This window comes from Vidua macroura, chromosome 21, assembly GCF_024509145.1.
Source record: "Vidua macroura isolate BioBank_ID:100142 chromosome 21, ASM2450914v1, whole genome shotgun sequence".
Lineage (NCBI taxonomy): Eukaryota > Metazoa > Chordata > Aves > Passeriformes > Viduidae > Vidua > Vidua macroura.
This window is the reverse complement of record NC_071591.1, coordinates 2,256,602-2,284,077: the sequence shown is the minus strand read 5'-3', so window position 1 is coordinate 2,284,077 and position 27,476 is coordinate 2,256,602. Positions and strand designations below refer to the sequence as shown.

Here is a 27,476-nt window from a genome sequence, read left to right as displayed (position 1 = left end):
TTACTTTAAGGGGGGAATGACAAAAACAACACACTTCAGAATTGTCATTTATATCAGATACAGCAGCAGCATGTAATCCATATGGCAATGTACAGAATGGGCAGGGAACTGCTTCTGAGTAATAAGGGGAAAGTGATCAATTAATCAATCAACACTGAGCTCAAAGCTCAACAAAATAAAGCATATGTGTATACATTTAAAAAATCCCCTTGTTTGGCATCTCTGCACATTCTAAAATATTGTCTTTGGCAAATGTACCATGCAAAGCAGATGCTAAATACTCAGCACACGGAGTAGCCTTCAAAAGCACCAGCTGAAAACACACATGGAAGAGGCTCATGAATTGCAGAACAGGTTTATATATTGATTTCTTTTACTGACATTTCAGCATATGGCTTGTACAGAGCCACCAGCACACAAAGCAACCTAAAACAACAGAGGTGAACTGCCCAGAACTAGTGCAAGCTAAGGACTTTGACATTCATTTATCTCCTTTTTAGTGCTTTAATGTGTTTGCTGAATGCAGGATTCATGAAGCTCCTGTGCTCTCTCCAGTCACAAGACACTGCAGTGCATTTCTCACTGGCAGATCTTTATTGGGCACATTTAGGATAAAAGCAGCAGCATTGGGATGCAGGATGACAACTCGGGGACATCTTGGGTTGTGAGCAACAAGGCACCTCACCTGCATTTAGACAGCTTAGCAAACATTAAGGGATCTCCCCCAGCTCCTCTGAGCCCTCCTGGGCAGCACTTTTTGGCAGGCAATGCCAGCTGCACCTCCACCTGCCACAGGCAAAACCAGAGTTACTGCAGGACAGGATCCTCCTGCTTCCCCTGGCAGCACAGGGACATGGGGCCAGTACTCCCCAGAGTTACACCTGGCTGACACATTACTGAAAGAAGCCCCAAAGTAGTAATAATTTCATGTTTTATTCTGCTCCCCCTCAACAAAAAGAATGCAAGGCTTTGATAGAAAGTACCCTGTGGTCTCTGTTTATGGGCAAAGACACATCACATGTCATGGAGTGCCCAGCCACTCCTGATTCTCTCCCCCAGCTCTGACATCTTCAAAAGAAGAGTCCAACTTCCTAAGATGCCACTTTTCCATACTCCCAGTTCATTCACTCCCTTCAACACAAGAGCTCCATGTTCTTACCCCTTTTAGTCTAACTCAGCTAACTAAAATACATTGCTTTAAATAACACTTTAAAAAATTGTATCTCTCTTAAAAAAAAAAAGTGTAAACAATTCAAGATTTGGTTCTGAAATATCCTTGTAGTGCTCCACCCAAAAAACTGAGCTGCCACCCCACAGCAGAGCCAACAAGGAGTACAAAGCTCCCAGGTGGGTTTGATCCCTACAGAGTGCATTGATTTCTTTTCAAAAGGGTTAAAAACTTTTTTTTTTTTTTAATCCTCAGCAAAAAATGTAAACAATATTTAGGATTATTTATTCCAGCAAGACTCACATCCAGCAGGCTGAAAACAAGAGAATCCAGTCCATACTCCCTCATGTGGACAGTGTCACTTATTCAACAACAGGATTCTGACAGAACAGAGTGTTCCATGCAAGTGCCAACTTTGGCAGGTAAAAAAACGAATTAAAAAAGAATAGAAATTATGGCAGCATTTGAGGTTACAAACCTTGAGGTGTTTTGGTGTTTTTTTTTTAACTGAACTGTAACCTACTGGGAAAACACAACATAAACTCCAAACACAAGAACAATTTAAACAAACACTGATAAATTCTGCCAAATAAAACACAGTCAGCAGCTGCTAAGTGCTCACCTGGGTTACCTGCCTCATGAAGCACACAGGGAACTTCTGCCATGACATTTTAGGGGGAAATATCAAATAACCTGTAATTTACTCTCCTGACTCTTTTCAAATAGAGTCAAAACATCTTCACATTCCTTTAAAGAGACAACCTCCAGTGTGGAGAGTTTTTACACCTTGTACCTCAACACCTGTGCCAGGACTGTGTTCTGCAGGAGGGGGACCCCAGACACCAAGGACTATTGAAGGAAGGATTATTCTGCTCCTTCCACAGCTGTAGTAGAAACTGCCTTAACATAATAGGGGCCCTCGTGCAGGTAAGCCCTGAGCCTCAGGTAGTACTGATTGCCAAAGATCTCTGCAATGGTTTTGGAGTTCACCAGGGCCTTCACCAGTTCGTATTTAGCATCCTTTGAAGCTTTGTCAGGCTCCACAGATCTGTCCACAACGTACTCCACAAACCCTGGGCTGCTCAGCATCAGCTTCTGGGCCCATGGTTGATTTGCAATGGCCTGAACAGGAAGACAAAAGATGTGAGAGAGGGGGGGAAACATGTTAAAAGCCCAGAAAAGCAGTTACACAGTAGGGTTTTTGGTACAGGGACAAGGAACAGGAAAAATTAAATGAGATAAGAAACTACCACTCAAATCAAGCAGCAGGGTGTAACACTGGAGAACAAGTAGAGCTCAGTGCTTATCTTCAAAGTTTTGAGGGCATTAGCACAGCAGTGCCTCTGGTTTAGAAGAAGCACCTTAGAGCACAGCTCTTGCCTTTCTTTCCCCACTCTAATTTATTAGAAAATTAGCATTACAGACATGATGTGTCTGCTGCATCATTTAAATGGGGAATCCAAGTGGGGCCTGAGGAAAAAGGCCTTTTTCTGACCACTCCTGGGTTTCAACTAGAAGTTGGTGGTATTCACTTTGAAGAAATAAATAAATCTGAGACTGAATGGCAACACAAGTCACTCCCTGATGTTTAAAACCAAAAGCACTCACAGTAAACACCCGTAAAGCCCCACAGTGGAGATCAGGGAATGGCTGAGTACTGATGCTCCTGAACAGCTCCAGGGGCTGGCTGGACAAGGATGTGAACCAGGATTCAGTCATTCTTAGAAGGTCTTCTGTCTGCTGCTCTGGCTGTGTAAATCACAAAAATGAGAGTTTGGTTAGGATTACAAAAAGCTTTCAGGTTTTTAGGATGTGTTCAAATGGTTTAATCACCCCTTCAGAGCTACACTGTTAACCCAGACCCCTGGATCCAAAGACCACAGGGACTGGAGCAGTTTGTCCCTACCCCTCTGAGCACAAGGATATGAACCTGCTTACTCTCATTCCCTCATCAATGAAGTCTTGACTTCATCTTTTATTAACATTTCAGAACACCTGGCACCTTACAAACAAACCCAGACATTTGAGCAAACCAATCAGGGAGTTTGAAAACAGTAAATCAATGACTCAGAACACTGAAAGCCCAACCTAGAGGCTGCAAAATGTCCCCTCACAGTTACTCAGGTGTGTGATGATTTCATTCTTGGAGATGTAAAGAGAAAACAAAGACAAAAAAGCCCAACTTACAGGCAAGTAAAGCAGGGATGAAATCGCATCCAAGCACCGAAGCCGTAACTCGGTGGGGGCATTCTTGGCCTGGTGCCCTATTTTGCTTAAGAGATTTTGAAATCTACTTCCTTTCAAAACAAAAACAAAGTGCTTTTAATTAATTCAGCCAGATGTCTACAGGAATGTAGTCACCCATCAGCTACACTATAAATTTATTCATTAGGTAAGTGAATACATTTTAAAATTATTTTCTGTATCACCCCAAACCAATTCACTCTTATATTATGAAGTATTATTAAAGAAAAAGAAGACACTAACTAGTTTTCTGCAAAACCTGTTTGCCTTCCACACTTGATCCCAGGATTCCCAGTGTGTCCACAGCCACTCCAATCATGGTTGGATCCTGACTTTCTGCCATTTCAAAGACTTTTTCCATAAAGACAGGGTAGCGCTCACAGATCTGCTGGGGACTGTCTACAACAGCCAGATTGCCAAAAAATTTAACAAATCCTGAGAAAACAAGACCAAAAAAAGTATTGAGTGGAAGAAGAGCAACTTCAGCAATGGCAAAATTAAATGTACATTAATATGAGATTGATTTGTTCCTAACCATGTGTTATTAAGTCTGAATAGTGTTGGTAAAAAGCTCAAAATAAAGACAGAACTAAGCAACAAGCCAAATATTTTGACTGCTGCTTAATTCATGATGTTTGTACTCCTAAAAAAAGGCTACAATAACACAAACTTTAAAGCTACAGCACAGCCTGCCCAGATCTTAGCATGGAACATCCTCCATGTGCCAGACTGTCCTTCAGCATTTTTAAAACATCCAATAGTTGGCATATCCGATCTAATATTCAGAATTTCCCCTGAGCTTGCAAGAGAGAGGCTTGGCAGTGCTGTCAGTTTAACCCACTAGCAAAGCAAGGAGGGATGCATGGGGGCACCTGGCAGATAGAAGCTGGAGAAGGGATCTGACTCTGCCCCCAGGATGATGTTGGAGATTCTGTCGATGACTCCTTGCTGAGCCAGGTACTGCCGGCCCTGGGGGCTGTGGGCCAGCGAGGTCAGCATCTCTATGCACGTGGCTCTGCAACACACCAGGGTATTTCACTTTATTTCAGGTGGGGCTTGAAGCATTCAGTGATTAAAGAAAAAAAAAAACACATCCATAAGACAAAATCCTGGCAAAAAAAACCCCAAATGATCCCAGCTGTTCAAGCTTCTCTGAACTCCTTCAGCTCTTTAGAGTTGGGAGAGAACTCAAAGTGTTTCTGCTGCAGCCAAACATGATCATTATCACTGCAGCTTGGTGCTCAGATTAAGGAATGAAGTATTTGACACTCAAGACAGTTTAAGGAGAGGCAGGTACAGCGTTTTCCTGCACAGAGTTTTACAAGAAACACACACAAATACATTTATTAGAGTTTTAACAGTGGTGGAAATGTCCTTGGCAAGCTCACCAACGTACCTGACCAGCACATCCTCTCCTGTCAGCTCCCCAATTAACTCAGGGATTAACCCACTGTTTGCACAGTAATTCAGGGACTCTGCTGACACCGACGAAATCTCCACAATTAACTAAATAAAAGCAAACAGGACAGTTTATAAAAACATTATAATAATTCACTGCATCAGCCAAATACATCTTCTAGTGCTAATTAACCTTACATGTATTAAATATGGAATTCATCTCATTTTTATCATTAACCCAAATGTCTGCCTGAAGCAATTTCATAAGGAGTTCCAAGTTTACAACACCTGCATTTGATCTCTATTCACAACCAGCTCTGCTTGTGCTATCCCCATTAAGGTTTAGAATGTTTAAATTGTGTTATTTCTCCTTTGCCAAACATCTCTAGACTGACATTGGCATCTCTCCAAAACTCTCAGCAGCACTTCACATCCAAAAGTCAAGGGGCTACAGTTAACTATTTTACTTTTATTTTCAGAGAAACAAACACTTTCTGGTGTCTTTAGTGACTCTGTGCAGCCCTTCCAATGCCTTAGGCACTACAAGTTAGAAAATGAACAGCAATTCACACTTTTACACCAAAAAATGGGAAAGAGCAGCTATGACATCACGAGAGCCCCCACTGCTGTCATCTTCCCACTCCTTTCTAGTTTTGATAAAACACAGACATGAAGAAAAGTGGGCAAAGCAGTGAGAAACAGTGATTTAAGAGCCATAAACCCCAGGCTGAGAGCCAGGAGCAGCAGAGAAGCTGCCCACCTCGTAGACCCTGTACCGCACGACGTCACTCGTGGCCATGACACTCCTCAGCTCACCCAGCAAGCTGCTCCCAAACAGAGCCTCCAAACCCTCCTGGCTCTGGGCTAGCCTTGACAGAGATTTAATGGCCTGCAAGAAAAAAAAAACAGGAGCTTCTTATTAAAAAGGAACAAAACCACGCAGAGAAGAAAATCTGAGATTATCAGGTTTAGTTGCAGTGTTCTTTATTAACTTTTTAACCATAGCTGTGCACTGAATTTTGATTATAATTCACTTTTCACCGATGAGAGCTGGTTATTACTGTCATCCAAGCACCTCAGCTTGCAGAGGAATGGGACAATAAAGGCACCTTTACCTCTTTGGCCACTGCTATTTTCTCCCCACCAATGCAGTTTATGATCTGCTGTAACAGCTCGGGGCTGTGCAGAATCTCTGTGACAGCAGCTGAGTCTTCAACAATCCTCCCAACCTGACCAAAGAGTCACAGAAAATAACATTAGAACAAATTGTTTTCCACTGTGAGGGTACTCAAGCACTGGAACAGCTGAACAGAATGTCAGAGTCACAGTATTTTGAGGTTTTTGGATCAAAACTGAACTGGACAACACCAGAGCAGCTGCTCTTAGATAAACTTCAAGAAATCCACCCCAAACCACAACATCCCACAGTTCTCTTCTTTTTAATTAATGCAGCAAGTGTCGAGCTCCCACAGCCTGTTTGGTGTTGCCACAATAGTTTAAAGTATCCTGAATATCAAAATGTTGCTGCTTTTAATTCTTCCATCACCTGCTGGTGTGGAAAGCTTGAACCAGGGCACGTGGCAGAAGTTTTATTCACAACCTGCTTTTGTCAGGACAGAGTTTTGGACATTGTTATTGGCATATCACAAAGCATTATACACACTGCAGGGTAATTATCCCAAATGGCACGAGTGCAGGAGACAATTCCCGCTTTTAGCACAAACCGAGGCAGGAAAGAGCAGATGGGGACTAACCCAGAGCTCACCACAGAGCCCTGTCCCCTCCTCCTGGCGCAAACCCTGTACCTGGGACATGGTGAGGATCTTCACAGAGTCATCGGGGTGGAAAAGGCCCTTCTGCAGCTCTTCCCTGAGGTTCTGGATCACGTAAAGGGGGTCCAGGGCCTGCAGGAGCCTCTCCAGGATGGAAACACACGCGGACACCTGTTCCCTGGGCGGGACGGGGAGAAAACCGAGCCCTTGAGCAGAGGAACACCGCTGCGCCACCTCCCGCCCCGAAATAGGGCAGGGAATGAGCCGTGAAGGCGGCAGGACCCCCCCGCTCCGGGAGAACAGCAGCGGGGCCGCTCAGGCCCGCGGCGCCGCGCCGGAGCTCACCGGTCATTGACGGCGAGGAGGCCGAAGAGCGCCCTCAGGTGGTGCTCGCCGAGGCGGGAGCGGAGGGCGGCGAGCGGCACGGCCTGCAGGGCGACCCGCAGGGCCCGCAGCTCCTCCAGCGCCGCGTCCCGCCGCGCCGCCCGCTCCAGCAGCTCCGCCGCCGCCTCCGCCATCTTGGCCGCCTCCGCCATCTCCCGGGGGTCTCGCGAGAACTCGCGTCGCCCGCAGCAACCGCCGGGCGGGAATATCGCGAGAACTCGGGTGGCCCATAGCAACCGCCGCGCCGTTGCTAAGGGCGCCCTTTGCGTCCGGCAAAATGTAAACAAAATGTCCGCGCGCCGCGCCCCCCTCGGCTCCGCCCCGGCGGCTGAGGGGGCGTGGTCCCCGTAATGAGGGGATGTGGTCCCGGTAACGAGGGGCGTGGTCCCGGTAATGAGGGGGAGTGATCCCGGTAATGAGGGGGCGTGGTCCCGGTAATCAGGGGGCGTGATCCCGGTAATGAGGGGGCGTGGTCCCGGTAATGAGGGGGCGTGGTCCAGGTAATGAGGGGGCGTGGTCCCGGTAATGAGGGGGCGTGATCCCGGTAATGAGGGGGCGTGGTCCCGGTAATGAGGGGGCATGGTTCCGGTAATAGGGGCGGGGTCCCGTAATGGAGGCGTGGTCCCTGTAATGAGGGGGCGTGGTCCCGGTATGAATAGGCGTGTTCCCTTAATGAAGGGGCGTGGTCCCCTTAATGAAGGGGCGTGGTCTCGTTCGGGCGTGGTCCCATCGGCACGGCCGGTCTCTATTCCCTGATGGGGGGCGGAGGTCGGTGCACGGCGTCGCCGTTTTTTTGGAAAAACTGCGATGAACGGCGTTTATCTGGGTTCGGGAACGGAAAGCGCTGATCCCGAGAGAGCAGGAACAGCCGGGCCCACCCCGGAGCAGCTCCCTGGGCTGCGGAGAACGTGCCACCCCCTCGTGCGTTCAGGCTGAACTTCCTCACCTTTTGCAGACAAACTGATGCCGTCAGATAACTCCTATAACTTTGTGCTTCCAGCCCTGCCACAGACTGCATCCCCCAAATAAATATGCAATCGATAGGCGGGTCCTGCAGGCTGCCGAGGGGGGAATTCTCCCGGCACGCTGTGGGGACAGACGGGGCGACAGCAAAAAGTTACACGGGGGACAAATAAAGTTACAGCGTGAGACAAACACTGCCTCCGCCCCGCGTCCCTCACAGGAGGTTTTGGGTACAAACACCACGCCAGGACTCAGCCCCTGCTCTGGTTTCTATCCAGAGAGCCCCAGCCAGAGGAAATCTGAGGAAATAGCACTTTTATAGACAGGGAAATCTAAGCAGAGGGGATAAATGGGGTCTCAGAGCACCGGGGACTGCACTGGGAGCGCCCCAGCGCCGGTAGCGGAGGGACAGCCTGCACACCCCAGCAGTCTGACCCCACTTTTGGGGTGCCAAGCCCCGATATTTGTCCCCCCAGCTCCGCGGGTCAGGCAGGTGCAGAGGCTGGGGCTGGCAGGAGGGGACACGGCGCTGTCCCTCGTCCCACGCCGCAGCCCCGCAGCGGGCGGGCCCCAGCCGGGGAGGAAGGAGAGCAGGAGGAGGAGGAGGAGGAGGAGGAGGAGGAGGAGGAGTCAGTGCCGCCTGTCCGGGCAGCGCTCCCGGCTCGGGCACAGCAGGTGGAGGGGCCGCCGGACATGGAGGGGCTGAGCCAGCGCTGCCCGCTGCCCCCCGCTGCCCAGGGCTGCCCCCGGCCCGGCCGCGGCACCGCGCTGCTGGTGAGTGCGGGCCGGGACACGGGCCGGGACACGGGGAGGGACACGGGGATGGACACGGGGATGGACATGGGGATGGATGGACACGGGGATGGACACGGGCAGGGACACGGGGAGGGACACGGGCAGGGACATGGGGATGGACATGGGGATGGACATGGGGATGGATGGACACGGGCAGGGACACGGGGATGGACATGGGGATGGACATGGGGATGGACATGGGGATGGACATGGGGATGGATGGACACGGGGATGGACACGGGGATGGATGGACACGGGGAGGGACACGGGGATGGACACGGGGATGGATGGACATGGGGATGGATGGACATGGGGATGGACACGGGGATGGACATGGGGATGGATGGACACGGGGATGGATGGAAATGGGGATGGATGGACATGGGGATGGACATGGGGATGGACACGGGGATGGACACAGGGATGGATGGACATGGGGATGGATGGACACGGGGATGGACACAGGGATGGATGGACACGGGGATGGACACGGGGATGGATGGACATGGGGATGGATGGACACGGGGATGGACACAGGGATGGATGGACACGGGGATGGACACGGGGATGGATGGACATGGGGATGGATGGACACGGGGATGGACACAGGGATGGATGGACACGGGGATGGACACGGGGATGGACACAGGGATGGATGGACACGGGGATGGACACAGGGATGGATGGACACGGGGATGGATGACACGGGGATGGATGGACATGGGGATAGGATGAGGATGGACACGGGGATGGGATGGGGATGCAGGACGTGGGACACTCCCTGGGGAGCACAACAGACACCAACCCATGCCAAGCAACCATGGAAATATCTGTCTGTACCTTTGGTAGCAAACCTCTCCCCAAAACCATCCTGCAGGAGGGGTGGGCTCCCTTTATCTGCTGGGAGAGAAGCAAATTTTCAAGTTTTTTACACTCAGCATCACCACAAGTTGTGTTCACATGGTGCTGTTCATTGGGGTTTTTGAACAGAATCTCATCAAAACTAGGTAAAAAGTCCTAGCACGGTGATTCTAAGCCTAAAGCTGGTTTTAGTTCACCAAAGCCAGAAGAAGTGTTGCAGAAATCTGAGTCTCTCTGCACTAAACTGGCATTTTGCTGCTCAGTGCTTTTCAGCGAAGTTCTTAAATCCTCACAGGGGTGTTTTCAGTTTTGTCCACTTCAGTATTTTGGCAATCATGAGTTTAATTGGTTTATCGGGCAGGAACCCTGACATTTCACTCCTCTTTTGCACCATCCCTTGGCAAATGCAATTATTCTGGGATAAAAGAGGAAAAAACCTTCCTTTTCATTAAAAAAAAAAGGTGGGGTGGGGAGAAGCACTGGGAAAAAAACAAGGTATTGTTCATGTTTGTACTAACATTCAATCACAAATGATCCTGGGGATTTCCTCATCACATGCACATACATCTTACAGGAAGATTAATGATCATCAGGCTGAACAGGTTGGATGTTTGGTTTTTTTTTTTTTCTCTGAGCAAGGAGCATGATTACATTTTAATCTGGAAAAATAGGTACACCAGCACATCTCTGTTTGGCTTGTAACTCACTGAGGAGCTTCTGGGATTTGTTGTATAATATTTGTTAAATGGCTTAGTGGGGAAAAAAGGAGCACAGAAGGAGCTCTAAAAATTATGATGAGGAGTCTTGTGATAAGAAAGAATATTTCCTCAAATGGACTGGGAAAGAGGAGACAAGCAATAGAGCACATCAGTCATTTTCCAAATGGGAAAGAGCTCCTGGCTTTGTAGTAACAAGAGAGATTTTTAATTCAATTAAAAAAAAAAAAAAAAAAAAAAAAAGAAAAAGAAAAGGGAGAGATTTCTACATTAGTGCTGGTGCTGTAATGGCAGGTTTTTCAGAGGACAAAGGAGGGTGGAAATAAGTGGGAATATATTCTTAAATCACTGTAGCCGAATCAGGGCCAGATGCTGTTTATGTCAAAAACAAAACAAAAGACAAAGGGAAGGCGCTGCAGCCCAGAACGGCACCGTCCTTCAGCTGCTCCTCAGCACTCCAAATTAACCTCACCATTCCCACAGCATCCCTGCTGGGATGATGATATCTTTTCGGGAGGCTGTTGATGGCATGTGAGCACAAACAGCAGTGGAGGGGCTTGCCAGGAGCAGCAGCTCCTGCACAGCAAACCCCACTTGTTGCTGCTGCTCTGCTTGCCACGGGCAGAGCCTTGGTGTCCGTGCAGCCCTGCAGAGCTGGGCTGTGTACACTGAGATTTCTGTGCCCCACAGGATCCTGATTCACTGTGCTTCTAGCAGCAGATAATTAGGATGAGATGAATTTAAACCTGCCTTGAAGTCGGGCTGTGAGGCTGGAGCGTGGTCTGGGTGGGCTGTGGCAGAGGAGAATAACCTGACAGGGCAGGATGGAGATTCCCCAGGTCCTGGCACCAAATCTGTTTCCCATGAACAAATCACTGACATCCTGCCCTTCCCCTGCCCACATCCCCAGGGAGCAGAGGGTCCTGTCCCCCTCATTTCCCAGAGGGAAGGACACACCTCACCCCTGGCACACGGCTGAAGGATGGCTACAGATGTGTCCTGAGCAGGAGAGCAGTGCTGGTGTGGGAACCATTCCCTTCCTGCTCTTTTTTGCACTAGAAACCAAGACATTCCATGTCTTACCTCCTTATTCTTCTGCAGAAAACCAGTCCTGGCTGCTGTGGTTGGGTGCTGGGGTCTGGAACCCCCGTTGGTCTGGGGGTCACCCCCCACGGTCGAGGCCTGGGCAGCCCTAGGCTGAGACAGCCTCAACACTGCCCCTCTCCTGCCCTGAGCACGAGATTGGCCCTCTTGGAGGGGAATAAATCCCACTAGGAGCAAGTTCTCACCTTAATTTAATTTAACCGGTTCCTGCAATGCTGAGGGAAGCCTGGAAATGTCCCTCAAGCCGCGGACAATGTAAATGCTGTTTTGCAAAGTGCAGTACTTCACCTCCCATTCCCCCCCCCCGGTGTTCTCTCCGAGGTGCTGACGCTGCTGGTGCTCACGTACCCCCTGCTCTGGGGGCTGGCTCTGCAGCTGCACTCCGCTGTCACCGGCAGCTACGTCCCAGGGACACACTCCATCGCCTTCGTCAGCTGCCTCAACGAGCAGATCGCCAGGGACATCGCCAGGTACGGCCACGCTCCCCTTGCCTGGCTGCTTCGGGGCTCCTCTGGTAGACAGGGACAGGCGAAGGGAAGATTTCGGGATGTAACAGAAAGCAAGACCCTTCCCCCCCTCATCCTGCGATACGTAACCAACCACCCCTGAGGCATGCAGCCCCTCCTAACTCCAGTAGTTTTCCACTCCTTACTAACCCTAGCCGGGCCCACCATCCCCCTTTGACGTAATAAAGCCCCCGTGCCTATTTAACCTCACGAGATAAGGTAATAAACGCCATTTGACCATCCACCACACTGGTGTCTGTGCGTGTCGGTGGCCCCAGTGACCCGGGCGAGGCCAGGTCGCAGTGCTGTCTCTTGAAACCAGGTCACCTGCCTTCTCAGCAGAAGGCAACAGGCTCCAAAGCTGGAATAAAGCTGAATTTCTCCTTGTCCCTCTGCCCTTGCAATTCTAGGGGGGTGAGGCCCTGGCACAGGTGCCCAGAGGAGCTGTGGCTGCCCCATCCCTGGCAGTGTTTGAGGCCAGGTTGGACAAGGCTTGGAGCAACCCGGGATAGTGGAAGGTGTCCCTGCCGTGGCAGGGGGTGGAGTGACATAAGATTTGAGGTGCCTCCCAACCCAAACCATTCTGGGATTCTGTGATACCCAAGCAATGCTCCTTTCCACTGGCTCTGTATCACAAGCCCCTGCCAAGAGCTGCTCTGTCCCAAGGAAAGCTGACATTTGCCTCTGAAGTCAATGCCATGGTAACAGCAAGCAATTCTCAATGTGTTTCACTGCCTTGCATTTTCAAAACCCATTTTCATGACCCTGAATTCCTGGGTCCTCAGATGGATTAAGCTCCAACCTGATGTTCTCTGATCTGTCACAGTCTTTATTCCTCTCTCAGACAACACAGACAACAAAATGCCAGGAGGGATATTTATAGAGAGGGACAAAGCACAGTGCTCTGACATGAAAATAAAAGTATGAAAGGGGTCCACAACAAACACTTGTGAGGTACCACTCTGCTCACCAAGGCAAACTTCAGGGAATGAGGGTTTTCCTTGATTTTTTTCCTCCTTCTGTTTTAATATATGAGATACTTTGTGTGATATTTTGCATGCAGAGTTCTTTTCACACATCTGTCAGTCCCTGACTCAATGGATGGTCTGTTCAAAGAACTGAACCCGTGTTGACTGGGGAAATGTTTATGATGGACCGTGAAGTTTCCTGCAACACCTCCTGCGCTGTTTTCCTGCTGCCCTGCTGCTGCCAAAACCCCTCCATCTCCAGCAAAGTGCTCCCAGACATGTTCAGGAACTGACAGGCTACTGAAAGGGAGTTTGTGTCACCTTAAATACTGCAACTGTATTAAGAAGTTCAAATAGAATTATGTCTGCACTGCTCGATGTCTCCTAAAAAAAAAGGAGCAACTGTACCTGGTGAAAAGAGCCTCAGTTCCTGAAAATGCCTCATCTTAACAGCTTTGCAAATGCTTTCCACTCTTTGTTCCTCATCTTGCAGGGAAGGGAGAGGAGATAAATCACTCCCCCTTGCTGAGATATGTGTACTTTGGTTGTGGTTTTACTGGTGGAGTAATTATTCCTTTGTTCTGGAACTGGGAGCAATGAGCCCTGGTTGCAGGGGATGACACAGGGCTTCTACACTCATTTTCCCCCACTCCTCTTCCTGTGTTTATTCTTCCTTTGCACTGCTCAGTAGAGCCCTCACTCAGATGGATCAGTCTGCAAGGAAATTCTCCACTGGTTTAAGGAAAAGGGGTTCAAGCTTTGGGAAAGCAGAAGAGCTGCAGGCAGAATTCACCATCTCAAGACCTTCTTGCCAGTGTTTATAATTTTCTTTGCTTTTCTGCTTATTAATATTTAATCTCACTTCAGGGCAAAGAAACACACAATTAAGTACCCAACCCAAAGCTATCATGTATTATGCAGACATTTTCCAGAGATCACATTCAGCTTCTTACAATGTTCTCTGTTCCCCTGGTGGCCTCTTGATGCTGCTCAGCTTGCTGGGACAAAGTTCAAGATCTCAGGATCTCAATTTATTGGGACAGAGCACTGAAACCAAAAGGTTCCTGCGCTAAAGGAACTTGCAAGTTGCAGGCAGCAAATCCAAACTGATTTGTGCCATGTGTGACATGACAGGCACAGCAGGGGTGGCTCTGCTCGTACTGCTGCACTTTGTTGGTCTAAAGATTAACTCAAGATGCTCCACGAGCATTAAATGCCTGGAACTGCCTACACATGGTGAGAGCAAACAACCCTGAGCCTCCTGGGGTGCTTTTCCTCTCCAGCCATGGTCCCCCCAAGCCGGTGTTAAAGCAAACCAAAGGTGGGGTCAACGCCTGGAGGGATGGCTGCCACCTCTGTGAGAAGGGCCAGGCACTGCTCGGGTCACCAAACACAACATTTGCCTCATTTCTTGTAAAAATCCTCCCTGAGATTGGTTCAGTGCTCTGTAACCTCTGAAGTGTCACTTCTGCTGGCAGCCCTGAGCAGCTCTGCAGTAACAAACCAGCCCACAACTAACGGAGGCAGCCCGAGGGAAGGGATCTAGCTGGGCTTCAGATTTCTAGGATATTTCGGGCTGAAAAACCTTGATGATTTTAATTTCACAAGATGCACGTTTAGGCTGCTCTGGGAGCAAGGGGCACAGTTGGTCAGTGGCAGACAAGCCCCTTCCTTGTCCATCCCAGGCCAGGTTTTTGCAGTCCCACGGTTCAGTCCCTGCCCTGGTGACCCCACAGCCAGAGGGGCATAGGGCTGGCACTGGGCAGGGTCCTCCAGGCCAGGAGCAACACCCAAACTCCCTCCTCAGCACAGGGAGGGTCCCAGAGCCCTGCCAGAAGGGCCTGATCTGAAGTATCTCCAGCCAAGGTTCACCTCTGGCTCTGTTTTCTCAGGGTAATAAGTAACCCAAAATTCCATGTCTCCAATGTCAAAGCTGCTGCTGCCGGTCCTGGGCAGCACAAGGGAATGTCCCCAAGGCTGGGGGCGAGCACTGAGCTGGGCTGGCCCTGACTGCCCTCCTGTCTCCCCCAGGGCCATCATGGATAAGAGACTGGCTGCCTACGTGAACATCCTGCCCAAGAGCTCAGCCTTGTAAGTTGTGCTGGATATTCCCCAAGGGAGGGGCAAACCTGGGCTCTGCAGGGAGGGAAGGAGGGGTTGGACACAAGCCTTGGTTCCAGAAGGCTGCTGGGTGTGTTTGTTGTTGCAGATGGTGGGGACGAGTCTCGCTGTGCTCGGAGCTTATTGAGGAGGGCAAATGCTCCAACTGCCCGTGGGGCTCATTCATTTATTGGTCATTGACTACACAGACATCCAGCAATTTAGAGTTTATGGTCCTGAGGACGTGGTGCATGTTATTAGAGACTCTAAAAAGCAGCCAAAATAGGGACCAGAAAAAGGCCTTTGCAAAATTAAGCAGCTTTTTCAGGCAGGAAGAACAGCAGGTTTGACCTTGGAACAGGCCCAGCCCTGCTCTGCAGGTGTCCTCAGCTGTCCATGCAAAGGGCCTGCACTTGTTGGAGGAGTTCAAGAGCAAAGCCCCAAAACAGCTTTTCCTCACAGAAACACCCTGGCAGAAGCGAGGAGCAGATCCCACCACAGCTTCCCTCGGGAGAGGATCCCACAGTGCACCCCCATATCCCACCTGAGGGCAAACCCAGCCATGCCCTTCTTCCCCTTATCCATCATTTCCTACAAACCCAAAGGGCCGGGGCAGAGCTGCTCCTGCACAGCCCTGGCAGCTCCAGCTGGATCCTGTGCCCTGCTCCGAGACACCGCGACGCCTCCGAGCCCTCCCCGCGCAGGAGCCCTGCAGGCAGATGAGATCAGGACAGCTCCTGGCAGCGGAAATGTTTTGAAAGGTCACATCTGACTCATGAGAAGTGCAGCTCCTCTCCTGCAGGGAAAGAGAGGAAGAAAGCTCAGCCTCCCAGCCACGATCCCTGCAGGCACTGTCCCCCAGCCACTGCTCAGAGCCACCAGCACAGGACAGCCCAGCCCCAGCAAATCTGCCCTGCCAATCCCCCTGGGCAAATTCTCTGGAGGAGGCTCTTGTCCATAAAGCTGGGGTGCTCATTCATGTGCTCAGCAGTTTTGGGGCCAGCCATGCTTCTTTGTAAAGAAATGGCCACGTGCAAAAAGCACCAAGCAGGGAAAGTAACCCGAGGGTTGGTATGGCTGCAGCAGAGCTGGATTTGCTGATGCTGCTTTTCTTTTAAATCCAGGTATTTCTGGAAAGGGGAACTGGAAGAATCCACTGAAATACTGCTGGTAAGTGATCGTTCCCTACAACACAAAAATCCCTGTTGCAAACGGCCCCAGCTGAAAGGGGATGCAGGGGGGTTTGGGGAGGGTGGCACCAACCTGGTGGGTTTGGGACCATCCCCCGGGGAGGAGCTCCTGTCACACCCCTGGCCGTGCTGGGTGGGGACAGTGGAGCTGCTCATCAGGATCCCTCCATCCCTTCACATCTCCCTTGGGCTTTGTTTTGGTTTTTTACTCTCCACAGTTGGTGAAAACAAGGACGTCCAAAATAGGGGAATTGTCCAACTACGTCAGGTGAGGCTCTGGCTCCACAGGAGCACTGGGTGTCCCATCCAAGGTAGGCTGTCACCTCCTGCTCCAGCTTTGGGGGTTCCTTGAGCCCCGTCCCACCCAGGGGGGTTAAGTGCTCCTGCTGTATCTTACAAGCCAGAAAAACCCAGAGATGGCATCAGCAAAAAGGAAAAAGTGGCAGAAATATCAACTGCTGGGCTTCACCCAGCCCTCCGTGCTGGATTCGAGGAGGGATTCTCCTCCTCACACAGGTTATTATTCCCTGACAGGATTTCCTGCAGCTCCCGAGGGGGGAGCAGTCTCAGCTTGGGGCCAGGCCCCCGGCAGTCTGCGGTAAACCCCAAACTCAAAGCAAAATTCCCAGAAAGAAGCTGCGGGTGCTTTGAACCCGGGAGGGCGCGGGGCAGGGCTGGAGCGCGGCTGTCGCTGACTCTGCTCCTCCGCGCCTGTTTCCACTTTAGATCCATCCATCCCTTTGAAATGCCCGAAATCATCAGCCTGCCTATTGACCAAGGAAACCCTGTCTACCTCAAATGGATAGAGGAGACCGTCCCACGGGACTGAGAAGCGCCGAGTGCAGCTCGTTTTTGGGGAGACCGGGACGCTGCTGAGCCGCGCGGAGGCAGCTTTTATCTTCTCGGGTTTGCTGTGACACAGGAGCTTGGGATCGGGAGCCCTCCGCTCCTCGGCCTGCCCCGGGAGCGCTGAGCAGCCCGGAGCCGGCTCAGGCTGAGCTGGGGAAGGGCCGCCAGCACCGAAACCGTGGATGAGGATACGCGGAGATGTCCCTGTCAGGACACTCGGAGCTGCCTCGGGCTGTCAGCAGCGAATTCCAGCTGGCAGCCGTGGCCTGGCAGCCCCTGCGGTGCCGTGTGTCCCCACAGCCAGCCCTGACCCCTGCCTGGCCCCCCAGGCGCTGGCAGCCCCCTGCCCCGCTCCCCCCGAGCCGGGGGCCGTAGGATAGGGCAGGATGTGCCCGTGCCGCCCCCCCGCCTCCCCTGGCGGCTGCTGGAGCCCTGCAGAGCCCCGGGAAGCAGCAAACGCCGCAAGGATTTAGCTCTCCCTGCCACGGAGAGCTCGGCAAGAGCCACGGCCAGCTCAGGGAGCCCAGGTGCCAGCAGGACCACGGCACTGCCCTGGCCCTGTGACCTACCCCCGCCTGAGCTGGGGCTTTGTGCCTAAGCCAAGCTGAACTTTGTAAAAGGATTCTCATGTTAATGGTTTCTGGGACATAAGTTAGGGAATATTTTCGGGTTATTTATGTGACTGGGAAGGGAATAAACAAGAGTTTCTTACCTGGGCAGGCTCTCGTGGTCACAGCTGGGCAGGAGGAAAGGACTGTCCTGGGCTTGGACACCTCAGGGCACACCTCACCTGGCACAGAACACAACCCAGCAGCACCAGCTGCCCCGTGGTGGGCACTGGGCACCCCAACCCAATAATCCTCACACTACAAAAAAAACAGTGACTTTGAAAAAAAAAAAACCCACTTTTTAATTGTATATCAGACATATTAATTACAACTTGGGTATAACGAGAGGTGCTTACAAGCAGCAACCTGAACTCAGAAATCAGAAGGTGCACAGAGTTGTTATAAATCTCTATTACAGCGAATGCAAAATATACTCTGCAGCAAAAATACTTTTAAAGGCTCCACATTCAATTCTCTGCAAGAAGCCAGGAGAGGAGGAGAGGGAACAGAGGGGAGCCAGGGCCAGATCCTGTGGGTCCTCACATCCCACAGGCAGAACCCTGCTCAGCCCTGGCACAGCTCTTGGCAGCCCCTTGGAAGGGCTCCATAGGCACTAAGAAAGGGAAATATTTGAAGTGATCCTTCAAGGACCAAGCTAAGGCAGGACAGGCAGTTCTCCAGCTGCTGGACCCCTCCCTGCCAGGGAAGGGGGCACCTCTCCCAAAAGGACAGGGACACTGCTCTGGATGAGCTGAGATCCCACAAGCACAGGACAGGCTCTGCTGAAGGACAGGACCCCACAGCCCAGCATGGCCCACCCTCCATCCCATGGGACAGCCACGGTGGGATGGGGGAGAGATGAGGAGGACATTAAAAATATCTCTCTGTCTCTCTAAAGGAAAAAAAAAAAAAATCTAACATATTTATCTGATATTGGAATCTTTTTTAAAAAGCCAGCTGCTCTGCTCCTGCCCAAGCTGGCAGTATTGCTTTGTTAAAGGAGGGGCTGCTCCTTCTCTCCTGCAGACAAATCAAGCCCAGAGCTCACAAACATCACCACTATGAGAGAGGCACAGCCAGGAGGCCACAGGGATGGCACAGGGATGGCCACAGGGATGGCACAGGGATGGCCACAGGGATGGCCACAGGGACCCCAGTACAGCCCCTGCCCCCCCTGTCCTCTTCAGCCTTTTTTGGTTTGTCTGCTGGTTTGGCACATTTGGGATGAAGATTCCTGTAGAAACAAAGGCCTTAGGCTCCAGTCTGTGAAGTGCCCACGGTGGTTTTAAGGCAAAGGAGGATTTTTTTGGAAGATCTCTTCCAAGGTCATGATTGTCAGAACAGTGAAATGAAGCTGGTGCAGCGCCACACACAGTCCAGGTTGTGGGGTGAGAGCACATCTGCCCCATGGCTGCAACAGCCACATGTGGGCTGATTTTAGGGCATTTTCCTCTGATATAAAGCAAACCACATTCCTTTCATGAATGGATGCTGGATGAGGCGAAAAACCCCAAGAGCTGTCCCCAGTTTCCCACGGGCACAGGGACGGGCTGTGAGAGCCCAGGGATGAGGAGGGGTTCGTGTTTTGGCAGCAGGACCCCCTCGAGCCCGCTCAGTCAGGCTGGGACACCGGGATGAGCCAGGCTGTGCCAGGCACAGGCCGAGGTCCCTCTGTGTGAGCAGGGTGTGGGGTGCCCCCCAAGCAGCTGCTCCAGCTGTGCCAGGGGGACCCCTCTGGAAAGGCCGGACCCCCTCACTGCTCTGAGCACCACCGGGCTCCATCAGGAGGGCACGGCTGGGCCACGCTCTGCATAAACGCAGCCAAGGAACTAAAAATCGTTAACATTAAAAAAAAATAGAGTGTCAGGGCTTCAGGTTTCATTCCTGGGCAGCCCTGCCTGGGCGCTGCCTCCACCCGCCGATGGCCGGGGGGAGGGACCAGCACCTCTCCTGTGCCTCACGGGCTGCCCCAGCAGCCCGATCTCCTCCGCTCTGGCTCCGGGAGAGGTTTCGGGGCTGGCGGGGTTCAGTAGGGGGTCGTGCCTTCCCACTCCACCAGGTACTGCACCTTCCCCTCCAGCGTCACCCGCCGTGCCAGCACCTGGTACTTCTCCCCGCACACCAGCCGGCCCGCGGCCCCGAAGTAGCTGCTGATGGACGACTTGAGGTGGGAGAGCGAGGAGTCGTCCTCGCTGATGCTCTCGAAGGTGTGGCTGTCGATGCCGTCGTCGGGGCGGTCGGGGCCGGCCGCAGCCTCGCTGCCCTCGGGGGTGGCCGCGGCCGGGCGCCCGCCCAGCTCGCCCCCTCTCCTCTTGGCCCCCGAGGCGTAGGCTGGCACTGCCAGTTTGCGCTTGCGGCTGCCCACGGTCCTGCGGCTGCCGGGCAGGGCACAGGGCAGGAGTGAGGGCAGCACCCAAAAAGTGCCCCCCCCCCCCCACCCCGTTCTGGTTTCTGGAGGGAGCCAGGAATTTGGGGGAGCCCAGCAAGGACTGATGGCTCTGATCCTACGCCCTCAGCAAGTGCCACTCTGGGACCCCCAGCCCGTTTTGGGACACAGGCAGGAAAAGCTCCCCTGGGTGGGACATGAAGAGGAGAGACACAAGCCCTCACCCCCCCGGCCATGCCACCAGGACCCCTCCAGAAGGGGGCAAGAGGCACAGTCCTCACCTGGACTCGTAGGAGAGGCTCGTGGTGGCCGAGCCTGAGGTGCTGGTGGCATCTGTGGAGTCCACGTCCGATAGGAAAGTCTGTCCTGAGCTGGCACTGTGGATAGGGTGGGATGGGACAGGCTGGGATGCAGCATCGCCCCCAGCCTGGCACAAGCAGCACCCCTGGCCCCCCACAGCCCTGGTCTGGCTGCACGGACCTTTTCAGGCTCTGGATCTCATCCAGCGTGAAGTCGAAGATGCTGGCCAGGTGGTGGTTGGTGCTCCAGGCCGAGGTGAAGTCACTCTGTCACAAAAACGAGCTCACTCCTCACTGCCTGGCACAGGGGTGCTGCCCACACCCCAACGCTGGCACCCTCTGCCCGGGGCCACCGCGCTCCTTCCCAGGCCCCGTGGAGTGGGCTGGGCAAGCGACACTTCCCAAAGCGAGGGACGGGGAGCTCTCCCTGCCCGCGGGAGTGGGGAAACCTGGGCTGGGCAGTGCCCCGCGGCCGCAGAGAGGAGGGGGAAGGACTCACGCTGGGAATGGCATCCTCCAGCAGGAACTTGGCCCTCTTGCGCCGCGCTCGCCGCTTCTGCTGCTGGAGCTGCCGCGGCAGGAGGCTGCAAACAGGGCGTGAGGGGGGCGCGGGCCGGGGGCTGCTGCTGCTGCGGGAATGCCCGGGGCAGCGGGGCCGCTCACCTGTCCTTATGGGCGTATTTGCTCTTCCCCTTCTTCTTCAGCTCGCAGGAGCCGCTCTCGCCCTCGCCGGGGGCTTTCTCCGGCAGCACCTTGCTGGGGGGGTTCGGGGGGACGCGGATCCGCAGGCGGAAGATGCATTTCTTCTTTTTGATCTCCTTCCCACACAGAAACCTGGGCGGCAGAGGGGAGGGAGCAGCCCTCAGCCAGGCTGGCACGGAGCATCCTGCATCCCACGCTGCGGCCATCCCCGCCCCGCGCTCACCTGCTCTTGTAGCTGTTGAGGGCGTTGAGGAGGTGGGGGCCGCGCTCTGAGATCGGGGTGCCCGTGAGCTGCGGGACAGGACGGGGGGGCAGGCAGGGCTCAGTGCCCGCTGTGGTTATGCAAAATCCAAACAGACGGGGGAACCCGAACTCCGGCTTTCGGCTCCTGCCCGAGGCCGGGGAGGGAGGGAGGGAACCCAGGCCCGGCCAGAGCCAGCCGGGTCGGGCAGTGCCGCCCTCGGGGAGCCGCCCTGTCCTGCCCCGGGGACAGGTTTCCAGCACGCCTTGGTGTGAGTGCTTCTCCCAGCTCTAGCTCCCGCTGGGAAAGGTGTCAGGTCTGACACTCCAACGAGGAAAATCCCAGCGCAGAGGAAGGGGATTAAGCTCCTCTGGAGCAGGAGCTGCCATGCTGAGTGCTGCACAAGCTGGGGTGACATTTCTCACTCCCATGGCTGCTCTCCAGCCCAAGCCCAGGGTGTGTTTGTACCTTCCCGAGCTGCAGTGGGTCCCAGTGGTGGTTCACGAAGGCCAAGATCTCCTCGAAGTCAAAGTATTTCTTCTTGCTCTGAACACCCAAGTTGTAGAGGGCAAGATGGACGATGTCCACCCTGCAGCAAAGAGGGGCACATGGTCAGCAGCCCTGGCAGGATGGTGCCACCAACAATGCCCTGTTCTGCCAGTGCCACTACAACTCCCAAACCCACCACTGGAACCTTCCCACTCTTCACAGGGGAAGCAGCCCAGCCCAGAGGTGTATCTGAGCAGATGCCACAGCCAGGACAGCACCCCTTCAGCTTTGGGGAGAGGTGGCACACTGCCTGCAGCTGAACACCTGCAGGGATCAGCCAGCCCTGTGTCCCAGAGCCACCCGGGCACATCCCAAAGGAGGCAGAGCCCGTTTCTCACCATCTCAGGGGCAGGCGCTTGATGTATTCTGGTCCCTGGTTGCACACAGAGCAGAAAAACACATAGAACCTGGAAAACATCAGGGAAAATGCTGGGAGTGAGGATCACCCACAGCCGTGCAGGGCCCAGGCATGGGCCAGGTGGGACAGTGCCAACGGTGACAGCAAGGCCAGGAGGAGTGGGGCTCTGTGGGACAGGGCCACCCGATCCATGTCGGTGTCAGATGGATCAGGGACACACCGCTGGGATGTGGCCGTGGGTGCCCCCTGGGAGCCAGCTCAGCCAAGCGCAGAAGGGCCGTACCGGTCTCCGAACATCATGGGGTCGCTGAGGCACTGCGTACAGGCTTCGTGGAACCACTGCCGGCAGCGGTAGCACTGCAGCATCTTCAGGTACCACCTGGGCAGGGACAGGAGAGCCGTGACAGTGAGGGCAGCGTGTGGCAGCCACCGCCCCAGTCCCCTCCCAGACAGAGCCCCAGCCAGGGAGAGAAAGTCTGTCCCTAACTGGTGTTTCTATACAAACAGAGACCCAGACGGCAGAGGCAGCGTGGGGAGCAGAGCCACTGGCCCCAGGGCAGTGCCCTGCAAGCCTGGGATCAAACATCCCCACCCTGATCCCACCTTCCTTTCCCCCACAAAGCCAGATGGTGACACACAGGCTGGCCTTACTCTCCGGGGCCCCCGCAGTAGCAGTAGCACTGCTGCTGGTTGGTGCGGTGTGGGGAGTCCCACTCCAGCAGCTCGGGGTTGTAGGACAGCACCATCTTCACGGCTTGCAGCGTCCTGGCAATGGCTCCTTTCTTCAGGGCACCCCCTTTCTGTGGGAGAGACAGGGCCGGGGTCAGCACAGCCACCCGGGGACCCCGTCCTGCCCCGCTGTGCTGGGACGGGCAGCACACGGAGCCGGGAGCGCGGGGCAGCCCCACTCACCCGCACGGCCAGGGCAAAAATGCAGCGGCGGCAGAACCACGGCGTCCCCAGCGGGCCCTCGCCGCCGCTCGCCACCGGGATGTGGCACTGCTGGTGGTAACCTGCGGGAGGGCTCGGCATCAGCGCCGCGGGGCCGGCCCCAGCCTCGCCCGGGGTGGACACGTCAGGGCCCGGGGTGGGACACCCACACTCACCCAGCCCGCACTTCCCGCAGATGAGGATTTCGTTCCTGGGGCCCGACTTCTTCCCCAGGCAGATGCTGCACTTGGGCTCCTCCCCCGGGACGCCGGCTGCGGGACCAGGGTGACAGAGGTGGCACTGGCACATCCCCGTGCTGCTGGGAAGGGTCCCACAGCATGGCAGCGGGAAAGGGAGGCTGGGGCAACACTCACCATGCTGGATGTCCTTCCAGAGGACCCAGTACTTGGAGTTATCCTCGAACGTGACGAGGCAGCTCTGCTTGGAGCCGCTCACCTGCCAGAAGAGAGCAGGAAGAACGGCCGTGGGTCAGCTCCCATTCCCAGCACTTCCCTCTTTTCCTTGGTGGCCGATCCTGTCTCTCGGGGCTGCGGGCAGTCAGGTTTGGGGCGTGACACCCCGGGGCAGGATGCCAACCCAAAACGCCCTGCTGACCAAGGACACACCGCAGCCCAGGCCAGCGCCCCCTGAGCCACGAGCTGAGCCGGGGAACGGCACCGGCCCCGCTGGCGCTGGCACCTCTTCGCGTTCTCCCGTTCCCCCGGGGGTGCCCACGTTACCCTCTTGATCTTGCCGAGGTAGTAGAGCCCGTCTGTCCAGCGGCACAGCACGTACTGCCCCTCGGTCAGCCTGACCATCAGCTCCCGGCAGCCGCTGCCCCTCCGCGCCGAGCCCGCTGCCGGCTGGACACGGCCGGCGGCCGCGTACACGTCCCGGATCAGCGGGGTCAGCTCCGTGGTCTCCATCAGCAGAGCCTGCAGGGGACACACACGCTGTCACCTCTCGGCACGGCACGACATCAGCCGGGCGCAGCATCCCTGAGCGTTTTGCCTGGGAGGACCGAGGCTGGAGGTGGCTCAGCCCCACCAGCAGGGGCTCGGGACACTGCAAAACAGAGCCGATGAGACGGTTCCTTTCCACGAAATCCAGGGAGCAGCCAAATTCTTTGCTACTGGCGAACAAGAGGGAATTAACCCCCGACAGGCTCCCACAGCACTGGGACACGCCACAGGTCCGCATGGTTCGGTTTTGGGAAGGGGCACATAAGGAATAAAAGCTTTACTTTACTGTGATTTTAAAATCACCATTTCCCGCAGTTTTGCGGGCTCCCAAACCACCGGGACTGCTGCAGGAGCAGGGATGTGCCAGCACCACCCACAGCGAGCGAACCCAGGCGGCCAAATGTCACCGCCACGAGGTTTGGGGTGCAGGAGGCAAAGAAACCACCCACAGCAGAGCTGCGATCCCGAAGGACACCACGGAAACGACTTGAAAGGGACTTTTTCTCCCCTTGCCGCTCCCGTCACGGCCACACATGTGGCCTCATGGCACCACGCGTGTCCTGGCGCCGCGGATCGCGACACGAGCCCCCTCTGCCCGGCCCCTGCCATCCATGAGGACTCTCCCGCTCCCCGAGAGCCCCGGGATGGGCAGAGCGATCCCGCTCCCGGCAGAGCCCGGCGCCCACGAGCCGCGACACGTCCCGGCAGCGGCACTCGCCGGGTCCCCGCGTGGGAGCGCGTCCGAGCGCGGCGGCAGCTCCGCTCCGCGCCCCCGGGGCTCCCGCTGAGCCCCGCGCTTCCCTCCGCTCCCCCGCCGCTCCCCTCCCGGGTGTCCCGCAGCTCCGCGGCCCCGGTGCTCCCGCCGCTCTCCCCCCCTACCCCGGCCCCGCGGACACGTGCGGGAGCGCCCACGCCGCTCCCCGTGCCGGCAGCGGGACCGCGCGGCGGCGGCGGGAGCGCCCGGCCGGGTCCCCCGCGCCCCGGCGGCACCTGCCGGGGGTGGCCGCGGGCAGCCCCGAGCGGCGGCCGCGGCCCCGCCGCCATTGGCTCATTCAAAGGCGGCCGCGGCGCCGTCCGCCCGCCCGAACCGCCCGTCCCGCCCGGTGCCCGTGCGCGGGGCCGGCGCCGCCCTTACCGCGGTGCCCCCGGCGCGCTCAGCGGGCGCTCGGGGCGCGGGGCCGGGGGGCTGCGGGGCGCGGCGGGGGCCGGGCGCGGGGCGCCATCTTCCCGCGCTTCCCCCGCGCTCCCGCCGGCATTGACGTCCCGGTTATGCAATTAGCGGGGCCGCCCCCGCCGCCTCCCACGGGTCCGGTCCCACCGCAGCGCAGCGCATCCCCGCGGCACCCACCGGCACCGCACGGGCCGGACCGGCACGGCACGGGCACCCAGCGGCACCGACCGACCGACCGGCACCGCACGGACCGAACCGGACCGGACCGGCACCGACCGGCCGGCATGGATTGGCATGGATAGGAACCGAGCGGACCGGACCGGCAGGGCACATCCCGGCTCGGCACATCCCTGCTCGGGCCGGCCCGGTGCTCCAGAGAGCGCGGGCGGCACCCCCGGGGCCAGGACGGGGCTCCCAGGGTCGGCCACGCACCCACCGCCCGTGGAGAGGCACCGTCACCCTCTGCCACACGCGGGACCTCCCCGCCTGTCCCCTCCTGCAGCCAGGAAAGGGCTTCCCCCGGTGCCCCGCGGTGGGGGCCGGGCAGGGGATGGGATGCGGGCAGTGCCCGCGGAGCGCTGTCCCGAGAGGGAACGAGCTGTTCTCGCCGGGATTCCTGGAAGCGGGAGCAGCCTTTCAGCTTTTCTCTGAATCTCACAGAGAAAATCAATCGCTGTAAAAATGCTTCGGTCGGTGCCAAGAAGAAATCTGTAGGGTTTGCTGTTTGTTGGAAAGCGATCCTGGAAAAGCAATGTTTTCCGGGCTGCTCGGGCCATAGGAGAGCTGATTCCCAGTGCGGGGTCTAGGCCAAGCCCGAGCAGGGTCCGTACGGCTTTTCCCGTCCGTGATGGATGCAGGGACGGGAGCTGGGGCTCAGACGTGTCACAAAGCTCGAGCTGCAAGCGAGCAGCTCCCGGGCGCCAGCGGGGAGCGGCACGGCACGGGCTGAGCCTCCCTTCCAACACCCGGCACTCGGGAATCATTTATTTAACCAAACCTTCCCACAAAACGCTGGTGTCAGAGTGTCGCTGTGATGCTGCACCTGCGGAGGGGACGGGAAAGGCGATTTCCTGAGCCGCGGGTCCGGCGCGGCCGCCCTGCTGCTCCCTGTGCGGGGCTGCGTGAGGAAAGCCGTGTGTGCCAAGTGTGCCGTGCTGTGCCGTGCCGTGCCCCTAGCCAGCCCCGGGCCCCAGCTCCCCGTGAGTCACACCGGGATAAGTGTGAGTCACCTCAGGACTAAAATAACCTCTGCCCACAAGCCTCGGAGAAGCCCCGCTCCTCGCTCCGTGCCTCGGGGCTGCTGCGTTTGCCCGAAATCCCGGAGATTGCTGCGCTCCCGGGACAGCGTTCCTGTCCCAGCCTGTCCCCGAGGGCACCGGGGCAGCACCACCCTCCTCCCGGCCCCCGTGGCTGATGTTTGCAGCGTGCCGCAGGAATGCGGATGGTGTGACGCGGAAATCAAAGGCTGGGTCGAGTTCACCGGGGGTGTACGCAGGGAGAGCCTGACTGAAACCGTTCCACACGGAGAGAGAGCACGGGAACATCGCGTTGGGACAAAAGTGTCCAATAAAAATGAAAAAAAAAAAAAACAAAAAAAAAAAACCCTCAGAATTTGAGATGTATCCCGTATTTTCTAACCGGAATGAAGCAACATAATTACAGCAACATAAACCAGCAACGTAATTACAACAACATAAACCAGATTTAACTCTGGTTTCTTTGCAGGTGATTCTGTCACAGCACCCAGCAAGCCTGGCCTCAGATCGCACTGCAGTGAGCTACTGGGTGCTGCCTTTCTTTTCCTCCTCATCTTCCTTTCTCCTCTTTTTCCTTCTCTTCGTCCTCCTCTTCCTCCTCTGCACACCCACCTAGCTATCCCCTGGATCTCCCATTTCTTTGGCGCTGTGGGATCGCGGTCCCTGGCAGGTGCTGGGGCTGTGACAGCACCTGGACACTGGTTTGGCTCCCAAGGCTGGGAGCAGGGCGGGAGGATCCGGCCGTTAAGAGCAGATTATTCTGTAAGCAAGGGAACAGAAATGAACGAGAGCCCCAAAGGCGGCGCAAAGCTGAGGGCAGCAATCCCACACCCTCCTCGGCCAAGGAGCGGGGCCAGCACAGGCTCCAGGGCAGGGCTCCCGGCTCCCTCCCCGCTATGGAATTCCCAAAAAACCGCAGATTTCGCAGAAGGTTTTGAATGAAGCCCCGTGTAGATAACTACTCCAAACTCCCAATTTTTCCTTAAAAACTTTTAC

General features: G+C 55.4%; 3 protein-coding genes across 6 annotated transcripts; 1 reads left to right on the top strand and 2 right to left on the bottom strand.

Annotated features, from left to right (window-relative positions):
• Positions 1-34: 34 nt before the first annotated feature.
• PSMD5 (proteasome 26S subunit, non-ATPase 5) lies at positions 35-7,118 on the bottom strand. Its single transcript, XM_053996503.1, has 10 exons — positions 6,928-7,118; positions 6,616-6,760; positions 5,926-6,039; positions 5,571-5,699; positions 4,809-4,918; positions 4,285-4,427; positions 3,656-3,847; positions 3,356-3,465; positions 2,777-2,917; positions 35-2,290 (listed from the first exon to the last, which is right to left on the bottom strand). The coding sequence occupies exons 1-10, from the start codon at positions 7,116-7,118 to the stop codon at positions 2,033-2,035; spliced, it is 1,533 nt and encodes a 510-aa protein (XP_053852478.1). The 3' UTR covers positions 35-2,032.
• Positions 7,119-8,581: 1,463 nt separating this feature from the next.
• On the top strand, positions 8,582-17,730 carry CUTA (cutA divalent cation tolerance homolog). Its single transcript, XM_053996438.1, has 6 exons — positions 8,582-8,703; positions 11,727-11,875; positions 14,911-14,970; positions 16,104-16,149; positions 16,388-16,437; positions 16,896-17,730. Exons 1-6 carry the CDS (start codon positions 8,623-8,625, stop codon positions 16,996-16,998), a joined length of 489 nt encoding a protein of 162 aa, XP_053852413.1. The 5' UTR covers positions 8,582-8,622; the 3' UTR covers positions 16,999-17,730.
• A 177-nt stretch (positions 17,731-17,907) lies between these two features.
• Positions 17,908-26,379, bottom strand: PHF19 (PHD finger protein 19). Of its 4 annotated transcripts, none has more exons than XM_053996436.1 (15): positions 25,657-26,379; positions 23,832-24,026; positions 23,466-23,547; positions 23,268-23,363; positions 23,074-23,174; positions 22,813-22,961; positions 22,445-22,540; positions 22,142-22,210; positions 21,723-21,843; positions 21,237-21,304; positions 20,975-21,145; positions 20,811-20,895; positions 20,493-20,578; positions 20,294-20,389; positions 17,908-20,001 (listed from the first exon to the last, which is right to left on the bottom strand). In XM_053996436.1, exons 2-15 carry the CDS (start codon positions 24,015-24,017, stop codon positions 19,653-19,655), a joined length of 1,755 nt encoding a protein of 584 aa, XP_053852411.1. In that variant the 5' UTR covers positions 24,018-24,026; positions 25,657-26,379; the 3' UTR covers positions 17,908-19,652. The 4 variants fall into 4 exon arrangements, with proteins under 4 accessions (XP_053852411.1, XP_053852412.1, XP_053852410.1 ...); XM_053996437.1 differs by having other exon boundaries at positions 25,661-26,379; XM_053996435.1 differs by lacking the exon at positions 25,657-26,379 and adding an exon at positions 25,189-25,271.
• Between the last annotated feature and the right edge of the window lie 1,097 nt (positions 26,380-27,476).